This window comes from Platichthys flesus, chromosome 8 (genome assembly GCF_949316205.1).
Source record: "Platichthys flesus chromosome 8, fPlaFle2.1, whole genome shotgun sequence".
In the NCBI taxonomy this organism is placed as follows: Eukaryota; Metazoa; Chordata; class Actinopteri; order Pleuronectiformes; family Pleuronectidae; genus Platichthys; species Platichthys flesus.
In genome coordinates, this window is record NC_084952.1 from 18,196,937 (window position 1) to 18,207,972 (window position 11,036).

Consider the following 11,036-nt stretch of genomic DNA (forward strand, 5'->3'; position numbering starts at 1 on the left):
TCACTGTCCCTGTGATGGTTCTCGTTGTGTGAGGTCATTGCAGGCGATGCTGCAGATCAATAAGCAGCTCTGCTTCATGGACTGCACTATTGGATTTACTGGATGTTTTTTTTGGCTCCACTGTGATGAAGCACTCTAACTTGTGAAGTGTTTGTTTGGGTTCACATGTTTGTCATGAAACACCAGTCTCATCTGACTGGTTTCTCAATGTAATCATGATCTATCTCGATATCAGGCTGTTAAAAAATTACAAATATTTAGTCAGGAGATTGTTTCCATATTCCCCAACTCTATTGGTTTTACCCGAGTTTTGAATCAAATCTTTTCATAGGCAAAACAAATAGTGTAGATCATTAAGTAATGACACGTAAATAAGACGTGAGTGATTGACTTCCTCCTTTGATGTTTGTCAGATGTTCCTCAGCCTGACTCTAGTAATCACAGAACGTGTTGGAAACAGGAATGTAAAGTGCCCGGTCGGGTTAAGTCGAACAAAAAATGCTGGAAGTAAACAAACTAGCTTTGTTTAGATATCCTCGGACACAACATTTGGTTTGCATCGGGCATTTCACGTTTAGATCCAGTTAAGTTCAATCTGTGGACATCCGTATCCTGGTTTTGACAGGTTTTAATACACAGATGTGTTACTCTGTAAACACTGGGCCTTTTCCTTAGTTTGGTTGTTTTGACTGAAACTGACACCAACCATCTGAGAGGAACATCTGCCTGCCGGGATGATTCCTGCTTTTAAGCTGGATCTCAACTTGTCAAAAACAAACTGGGACTCGCTGAGAAATCTTCCAAGTGTATGTGTGTGTGTGACGGTGTGTGTGTATATGCCTGCAAATTTGTGTGCCGTATATTTGAGTGTTGGATGACAGCAGCGTATCCTGGCAGCCAGTAGGAGAAGAGAAGCTAACAAGCTGCTGATGCTAGCAAGGTCTGAGCTGGAACAAATTCAGCAGATCCAGTGAAATACACCCGACCAGCCGCCTCCGAGACAGACAGGCATCGCATTATCTTCCCATGTAGGTCAATTAGAGCAGCCGACATCACCGGGGCTGTACCACCATCGGCAAATCACAACACGGCTGCACAAACTCAGGCAACAACACGCACACTTGTGCACTAATCTATTACCTGGGAGGAAGAACAACTCCCCGAACATGTGAGAATAAGTTTGAAAGGAAACGTCTTATGTGAGGAAAGTTCTGGGAAAAGTTCCTCTCAGCTTCTGTGTGTGTGTTAGTGTGTGTGTGTGTGTGTGTGTGTTTCTGTGGCTGCCGGTTGCTCCTCAGCCGTGCTCTCGTTTCCCCAAAGCGTTCTGAAGCGAGCTGTCAATCACAATCAATGTGCCCTAAAAACCTTGTTAGAAAAGATGCTGCCCGCCCAGCTGCTGCTACTTATCTATATATATATGTGCTTAATCTATTTCTGTCGGTGGACTCCTTTACGCATTATGTGCCCATCCAACCCAGTAATTATTTGAAAACGGGCGGTGAGAAATTAGAGAAATTGACAGAAACTTCGATTCAACTGCTGCGGACACTGTCCTGGGGATTTTTTTGAAAAAAATATGAAGGCACCATTAGAGCTGCAAGCTCTGAACAGATTTGCTGATTAATTGGCAAAAGGGTGGACAGAAAATTCATTAGATAGTCATCTGTGGAGAGCGTGGCCTAGGGGATAGAGCGGGTGCTCTGCAACAAGAAGGTCGCCGGTTCGAATCCCACTCTATCCCATCTGCATGCCTAAGTGTCCTTGGCAAGATACTGAACCCCTAGATGGCCCCTCATAAAATGATGAGTGTTCTTAAAATGTAAGTCGCTTTGGATAAAAGCGTCAGCTAAATGACATGTAATGTAATCTATACCACTGAGTCGTTAACAAGCAAAAAACTGCAAACACTTGCTCGTTCCAAAAGTGGAAATCTGCAGCTTTCCTCATTATTTAATTATAAACCGAATTTAAGTTGGCTGCTGGAGTGTCGGTGAGACAAAAAGACGCAATTTGAAGACATCACTTTGGCGCCCGGAAGACTGTGGAAGGCTGATTATCTGACGTTTAAATCAATGTATTGAAAAAAGGCCCTTAAACGACTGAAATAGCTCTTATATGCAGTATTATTAGACTCTACTTTCTACTGCCACACACACAGACACACACACACACACACACACACACACAACTTGGCTCTGCTCGGCTCTGACCCAAGATGGTATTGTGTTTAAGCCGCATTTCCTCTGTCTCTGGAGCTGTATGCCAACACTCTCTGCAGCCAAGTCCCCAAGATCTCCCCATATGTCCACTTTTTTGCACGTTGCACTATGGATTACAATTTTTCGAATCATCAGAAGAATGCAATATGTTCCCATTCTCTTAATGTTACATTTGCATTTTATCGTGGCGACTCTCCCGGCTGACATCGTGCAGAATTGTGCGTTTGCAGGAAGTCACGCGCCCAGACGCTTCGATGTATAATTGTGCTTTAAATGCCTCCTGTCCCATCTTTTATCTTTATATAAGAGGAGGTGATGTAAAAAAGGATGGGAAGCTGCATGAAGGGGAAATACGAGGAGCCCATATTTAATACATCCAGCTCTGTTCAGCACTCTCTTGCTCGTCCTGCACATCATGTCACTGTGCTCATTAGAAATATGTTGACTCACTGCCTCGCACGCATATCTCCCCCCCCCCCCCCCCCCCTCTCTCTCGCCTCGTTCTCTCTCCCTCTCCCAACATATCTGTCTCTCTCCCGTGTCGCTCGATCATTGTCTCCCTCGCTCGCTCGCCCCCACCCCACCACCCTCCCCCCCGCGTGCCTTCTCCCTCCTTCTGGCGGGTTGGCAGTTCGGAGGTAGTCGCTGTCTGCATAGCTAAGGGAAATGTCAGCAGCACACACGGGGAAAAAAAATGGGTCAGAACATTACAAACGCTCGGCGCACATGCTCAGAGGTAAGACGCACAGCCTCGGCCTATGTGTAAGGAGTGAATCAGATCACTGTGTCCGCTCATATCCTCTGCCATGCGTGAATGTTCCCACTTCTCACTCCTGTCTTTCCTCATCAATTATTGACGGCACACACCAGCTCCTGGCTGGATTCACCAGCGCTGCTGCAATCAGCACGGAGCGGGGGGGTGGCCTGGACGCGGGCGAGGATCGGTCGAGGAGAGCCGATCGGTTTGTAAATAAAGTGTAGTTGCAGTCACAGAGAAGTGGACACGGCCATGAATTTGTGTCCCTTCTCTGTCTTTTCCCCCCCTCTCTCTCATCTGGTGTTCAATCTGCCAGACGTCCCACAACCGAATCATTTCTCTCGACAAGTCTCGGCCAGACCCCGGGATGGAAATAGCCAATATACTGCTAGACTGTCAGGCCCTCTTCTCACACACAGCGCTCATGCACGGCCACACAGACTTGCCACGAGGGACTCAAATGTAAATTGCCTCCCCACACGCCCTCCTCTCTATCTCTCTCACTCACGCCTTGAGCAGGCCTTTGGGCAGAGGCAGATAAGGCCTGATAGAGGAGAGGCATCTGATAGCGTGCTGTGGATTCCATCTGAGCGGCTTCTGTAGTAGTTCAGAACAGCCGTCCGTCTGCCGGCCCTGCCCTCGTAAAAAGCCACGCCGCGGACCCACCAGTGTTTACCGCACAAAGACTTCAAAGTGCGCGTGCTGAAATCACAACAGACAGACAGATAAACTGTCTGTTTCCTCTGCGCTGCCCTCAGAGCGTGTGCAGCCCCCTCCCCGCCGCTTCTACTCCTCTCCTCGCCTCCCGCTCCTCCTCCTGCATGTCCTGCTATTCTCTCCTCTTCAAAAGTGTGCCAGAGTTAAAGCCAGAGCAATAAATAAGGCATATTATGGCCTTTTAACGTGATGAATAATGTAGAACAATAAAAAGTTAATATATAACTACTTTACCCTCATTCTGCCATGCCTAAGTGTATTGTAAGTATATTCTAGGTGTGTGCATATATGTGTGCATGTGTATCTGTGTGTGTGTGTGTGTGTGTGTGTGTGTGTCTCATGAATGTGTCAGCGTTGGAAAGGCCTGTCTGAGTGTTTGCTGAAGGAGCTGCTGATGCGGATGTGAGCTCATTTTTTACGACAGGACAGGGATACCGCCGTGTTTCACAGACGTTTGCTAACTCGTCCTTCCTCTATTTTGTGCTTTCATCTTCACTTCTGAAATGCTTCCAACACAAGCAAAGATAACCTTCTTACGTATAAGTGATATATCAAAAAATAACCCTCGCCGACGCTGGGGAACGGGTCGTTGTAATTCAGCGCGTACACCTTGCCAAGGCTCACACTCTGTGTGTGTTTTGTTTTTTTGTTTCCCCCCCCCCCCAGTTCCAAATGCGGTGAATCCCGTGGCGCCAGAGACTCCTGAAGACAACGCCATACCGGAGTCCAGTCCCAGCCGCCCACCTGACCAAGGGGGGCCCGAGATGCCAGGAAACCCTGGTGAGCAGATTGACCACACTCTCCACCCACAGACCGCCTCCTGAGACCCTCCGAAGGAGTTCTACACTACAAATAGTTTAGCAAGATAAAGATTATTTTGAAACGTAAAGAAAAAAAACGAATATTCACAGCCCCAAGGGTTCCGCTAATAATTAATCCCATTAAGCTGAAAAGGAGAAAATATAAATCACAGTTGACTCACCCAAAGTAAGCATTCTCTCATGTGGCTCTTTCATGCCCGGGGCGTTTCTTTTGATTGCTGTGGGTCAACGTGCGTGAATGGGTGTAAAAAACAACAACGCTGTACAGAATAAAATAACACTCAACAAAATGGGGTTTGCAGTTAAACAATCTGCAACCACACCCAAAACAAACACAGCTCACCCTGACTCACTTTACTTATTTATACTGTACACAGAGGCTGTTCTGTTCCCAAAGGACACGTGCAGTTATATCGCTTTATAAAATATCGCTTTTAAACCTCATTAGAATTGCAGATCGATGAGGATTCAAAGCGGAGATAAGTGAAGGAGTCACCTCCGCCTCGCTGGAGGCTCTGGGCCCTGCCTTTGCTTCCTGTTTTCACCGGCACCTTTCAGAGCTGCTTCCCACAAGAGGAGCAACTTCTCCCTTTTTTTTCTCTTAATTCACTCCCCACACTAACTTTTCGACTTACTCCACAACTTTGTGTGCCGCAAACTTCCTCCCAGTACAGACCGTTCTGCCTGTGTCAATGTGATAAGCCGTCCTCATTTAATAATTGCTTATTTGACATTAGTTTCCTCTATAAAAAGATTTCCAAATGTCACTTTCCCTCCCCGTATTCTCAGGCTTTTACCTGTCTACCATTGTTAGATCAATGATTATGTCAAGTGAAGGAGTGGAGGGTGGAATGAAGGACGCGTCTTTCTCTCTTTTTTTTTGAGGGGGCTGATATTTCAGGAATGAGATTTCTGACATCCTCTCTCCAGCCAGATTGTACGAGAATTCCTCGCGCCTCTGATTTCACCGATAAGACTGGAATCGGTAGCTTTCAGTGATGTCATTACGGCTGTGATAAGACGTGAGGCGCAGAGTCCCCCCCCCCCCCCCCCCTCAAGAAATGGTTAAGTGCAGAGTGGTCAGCGGAGTGCGGAGACACAGTCATTAGTGGGGAGGCTGGTCTCTGGAGGAATGAGGCTTTTGTGTGCGTGTGTGTGTGTGTGTGAGGGGTGGGGGTGGTGGTGGTGGAGGGGTCATGGACAGTAAAGAGGTGGTGCTGGCAGGAGGTGGGGTGTGTGTGGGGGGGGTTCCTGCCCTTTTGGCAGCAGCTGCATGCATACATGGAAAACAGATTTGCTTCTTCTCGGATTTCAGTCACTGGAGGAGTCATTCTCTTTCCCATCCAGTCAACCCCCCCCCCCCCCCCCCATCCTGAAACCCTTCAGACAAAAGGGATAAATAAAATCAGATGTTCCGATATGCCGTCCTCATTTTCTTTTCTTTTTTTTTTCCACCCTTCATATCTCACTTGGCTTTTGCCCGAGCGTGGCCCCGACATGTCCAGAAAGACATGCCGCGGGTTGAGTCTCTATCGGAGCAGGAATCTTCGCTATGCTGAGTGACGACTGCAGATTTCATTCGGAGGCTATTTTGATTGAGCTGATTCAATTAGATTTACATCAATGTGACTGTTGAGTCGCACGGAGCAAACAACAAACAGGGCTGTGATCAGAGTTGATTCAGTACCACGTCAGTAAGGTCTAGATATGTCAGGGCTAACAAGCTGTAAATGTTGTTATCCTCCTGATTGTTTAGAAGTCTCCAGGAACTGCATGGAAATTACTGTTGCCGGAAAGGCTGTTGATAAATCTTCTGTTTTATTCCATGAAAACCAAAGGACATCCCCAGGGATCGGAAAATGTTTTTGTTGGACCGTCCAGTGCACTCTCTGGCAATGTTTCAAAGTAAATTATTTATTCAAACAAATGGTGACAGTTCATTCACGTTCCATTTGCAAATGTAGAGCTGCTAAGTAAACTGTTTTAATAGTTGCCAAATGAGCGAAACGAGAACAGGCGATGCTGCTGCAGGGCTTTTGTATCCCGGCCCATGTTGTCTACATATGGCAAACTGGAGCTTCATGGCACACGTGAAAACCATCACAGTGATGTACCTATTTGAGGTTTTTTGTCATGTAATAAATCTCAGAGATATAAAATAGAAATATGGGGAGAAGAAAGACGTTCTCCCGGTCTCACAAAAGTTGGATGACTCTTCCTTTTAGAAGAAATAAATTGACGATATCCCCCCCCCCCCCCCCCCCCACCCCCGCCGCTCTGACCCTCCCTTCCCCCATTATAACTCATACGCGGTCCCTAACCCCTGGATCTTTTTATTTCTCTCTCCAGACACCATGAATCAGGACCAGGGTTCCTCGTCCAACTCGGACAGCATCTTCGGATCCAAGATGGGCCTGTTCCTCGCCATTGGCGCGGGCTGCATCATCTTCCTCCTGCTCATCCTCCTCCTCGTCATCCTGCTCATCAAGATGCGCAAGCGGGCTAGGAAAAACGCCCACTCCCAGCCCCGCCCCTCGGCGCTGTCGCTCAGCACGCTGTCCAATCCCAAGATGCCCGGGGGCACAGCTGGCACTGAGCCCAGCGACATCATCATTCCGCTGCGGACAGAGAACAACTACTGCCCTCACTACGAGAAGGTGAGCGGCGACTATGGCCACCCCGTCTACATTGTCCAGGAGATGCCCCCGCAGAGCCCCGCCAACATCTACTACAAAGTCTGACAGGCTCCGCACAGCCCGCGACAGCCAGGAGAGAGAAAGGAGGAGCGCTTGATTTATGTTCCTGGGAAGAACACCTTCCTTTGCATTCTGGGGACTTGATGCTTCTGCAAGCCCCTGTTATTTCTACCACCTGCTGCACAAATCTGGAGAGACACGCACTGACCAGTAACCAGCGGGGTTGTGAGCTGACTGATGAGAGGTTTATTCTGTTTTGTTTGGGTTGTCTGAAAATCCCCACCCGCCTCTTCCTCCTCCTCCTCCTCCTCCTCCCTTCACCTCCCGACTTCTACGTCTCCCTGCTGTGCGCCAACAGGGGGGCAGGGCTGGAGCAAAACCAACAGATGGAACTTTAGCTTCCTAGTTTGCTGTCCCCTTTAATGGGCAGGATATAACTTATCTCAGTTCCCTGAAGTACAGTCTGTGCTACACCCAATTAAACACACCACCCGAGCACACATAGCCAGGAACGGGCAGACACAGGCCCCAAACGCCACTCAGCCTGCAGTTTGTGTGTGCAAGCATAAAATGTGTGTGTGAACGTGTGTGTGTGTGTTAGTCAGGGCTCCGCGCTGGACCAGGAAACTCTCCAGATAGCTCAGGTATCAGACACAGTGTGTGAAATAATGTGTTCCTCTCCCTTCGCACCTCTGATGTTTGCCTTACTTACTATTTTTGATGGAGGATTTCCTCGAACCCTGCGTCAGTTCACAAAGCAGTTGTATTTTGTTAGACTTTTCCTACCAGTGCACAATGTATAGAGTTGAATAGATCAGCGTTATTACCCCCCATCTCCTCACTCACCCACGTCATCCATTGCATTCAATCTTTTTCCTCCCCCAAAAGAATGACCTTGAACTGGACTGTTGAAGTCGAGGTGTGTACATGTACGTGTATATTAGTATTTGTACATGTGTGTGCTCCTGGGAATACTACCCTCTCCACTGGTCTGATGTGAGCTTTACCATTGCCCTGGTATTTATGACCTACTTGTGTGTGTATCTGTGTCCCCTGGGAGTATATGTGTGTGTGTGTGTGTGTGTGTGTTTGACATGTCTAGACCAGTCTAGTATCCGGGCAGACTTATTGGCTTAGGGGTAAAACTGTAAGTTACTGTATCGTGCGCTTCAAAAACAAGACGGACAGACTAACACTCTGAAGAGACAGACATGCCCGAGATCTCACAACACCGATCTAACGCTCCGGCTGGCGTCAACTGAAGGTTTTCCCTTTTTTCGCGTGTGTGTGTCTGATGAGCTTTCAGGCTTTGAAAAAAAAAAAAAAATAGCAGGCAGGTTGATATTTGTTTGTTCCGGCTTCTGGTGCTACAGTGTTAGGATCAAATGGTTCGCCGCATGCCTGCTGCTAGGCGATGGTGGGACGTAGGCTGGGTGCTCGGCGCTGATTGGCTGGCCTACATAGGTAAGGATGCCCTATATATAAAGTTGGATGGCGAGCCGCGGCGGAACATCGAGATGCATTGTTGTCAGATGCCAATTGGCTGCCATCTGTAGATGAGTCAGTGGAGTGTGCAGTCAGTGGTGTCGCCAGCATGTGACTAATCTATGTGCCATCTCCAGTGCCCACACTCACCAGCCGGGGAGGAAAGAGAGAGTGAGAGAGAGAGGGAGAGAGGGAGAGAGGGGGGGATGAGGAGAAAATGTTCCTGTGACTTGGCTTTAACCAGAGAGGGAAGATGGCAGTGGGAGTGGGAGGTGGGGTGGAGGGGGTGGGGGCGGGTGGGGGGGTAGTTTAACATTCTTTATTATCTTTTTCTCTTTTTTTTTTCATCCTCTCACCAGTTGTGCTGTGAATGGAAAATGCTGTGCACAATATTCCTCAGTCAAGGTGTTCAGCCGGGCGAGGGAACTGCAGCTCAGCTATCACACAGCCCAGGGCAGCGGCACCGAGGCAGGATTTACTGCAGCCGGAGGTGTGCACACTAAAAGCTCCCCTTTTAGGTGGGGGGGGGGGGAAGTGGAGGTGGGGGACGGCAGGTGATTGAATCTGTCTGTGTGAACATCTAGGTGCTTCTACATGTGCTTACATGTGCTTAAATTCGCAGTTGCTCCCTCCACGTGTGTGTGTGTAGGTGTATGTGTGTGTGTGTGTGTGTTTGTGTGTGTGTGTGTGTGTGGAAGCTTCTGTGGTCCCGCCGCTGAACACACTTGTTTCGGGGCCTGGAAGGTGGAGCGCTCTCCGACAGTGTGGCTGCCAGAGTGCGGAGCGCCGCAGTCCCGCCTAATGATGTGTGAGAGGAGAGCAGGGGGAGATAAGAGCGGCCATTCCTCAGCATGCAGACGCGAGCTGACGTTTGATGCCCATGTGCACACACACACGCGCGCCGACACACCGAGACTGACGGGTCCAGGTTTTTATCTCCAGTCAAACGGTCGCACTGCCGGTGAGTGTTTACTCACCGGGCGGATGGGGGGGCCTATCATCCGCTGCCACAAACTATTGCCATCCGCAGACACACACTGCTGGGATAGAAAAAAGAGCAGCCCAGCCTGAAGACTCGGGGAAGACTCCGATAGCTTTTCTCGTGTCGTTAACCTTGGAGTTAACAACCTAAGCAGATGCTCGTGCTTTTCGCGGCCCTGTGTTTTAACTCAGCATGCAGCCCTCAGCGGCCCCTCTGTGAAACACATCCAGATCACATATTTTTGTTTCGGGCCGATGCGCATCCATTCACCTAAACCAGCCAAGGGAGTCATTACCAAATTACCACAAACCATATCTCATTTTCATTCATTCTCGTGACCACTTCACGTCGTTCAAATTTGGGGGGTAGAAGAAAACAAACCCAAGAGGAGATATCTGAGAAATGTAAATATATGGATAGAGCCCAATTTAAGATGTAATTTCACCTGAACACTGCTCATAATACAAATTTAAGATTAGATTTTTGTAATGGAGGATGTTTGTAAATAGCTGTCTTTTTAAAAGTGTGTTTTGTATGAATCCTTGCATTTTTGTCTCTGTTTGCAATATGAATTGATTTCATTTTCTTTTAGGGTTAAAACCGATTATTGCAGCGGACACACAAGCTGTCTTTTGATTTGCAGTGTCCAGTATTGTCAAAAAAGTCTTTGTTACCACACGTGTTATAGGAAAAAAAAGAGAAAAACACAAAAACCCGGGGGTTCAGAGTTTTAACATCGCCATTCAACAGGATCCTAGCTGCTCACAAACTGTTCAGGACTGAAGCAGCTTTGAAATGGAGAAGTCATGATAATGATAAGAGCTCCTTTCCCTGTTGGAGACAAGCACCCAACTCTGCATATGAAGACTGTGTTATTCCACTGCCTTTGAGCTATACCCACACCTTCCACTCCATTATGAGATGTAACAAAAACATTTTTGGTCCACAATGATTAATCTTCTCCCCATTTTTAATAAGGCCAGACGAAGAGAGAGAGAGACGGAGAGAGAGCAAACGAGGGGGGGGGGGAGAAAAGGAGAGGAACATAGAAAAAAGGGGGCCACGTATGAGAGTGTGACCGCTGCACTCGCCAATAAATCATCCGGTTTACACCACTCATTATCTCCCAGGCGGTCCTTTGTTTTAAAGTTGCTCTCTCTCCTTGGCTTTCTCTCCCTCCGCCCCTCTCCTTTGTCATCTCTCTTTTTCCTAATTTAGCACAAGGATGTCGGTCGCTCATGGTCTGAGTCACACCGTAGGTTGATTTCTGCTATTGTTCAAAGCCACAGTATTATTTTTCAATGTGCATGTGTAAGCAAAAACCTGTTGAATTTGTTTTCCCTTTGTTTGAATCATAAC

The 11,036-nt window shown here is 47.9% G+C and overlaps 1 protein-coding gene across 1 annotated transcript in view; it reads left to right on the forward strand.

Moving 5' to 3' along the window:
- Window positions 1–8,949, forward strand: part of efnb1 (ephrin-B1) — a 55,723-nt gene extending 46,774 nt beyond the window's left edge. The window contains exons 4-5 of the mRNA XM_062394147.1: window positions 4,360–4,473; window positions 6,864–8,949. Of these exons, the coding sequence (XP_062250131.1) occupies window positions 4,360–4,473; window positions 6,864–7,255 (506 nt within the window). The 3' untranslated portion in view covers window positions 7,256–8,949. The remainder of the gene's footprint in view (window positions 1–4,359; window positions 4,474–6,863) is intronic.
- Window positions 8,950–11,036: the final 2,087 nt, after the last annotated feature.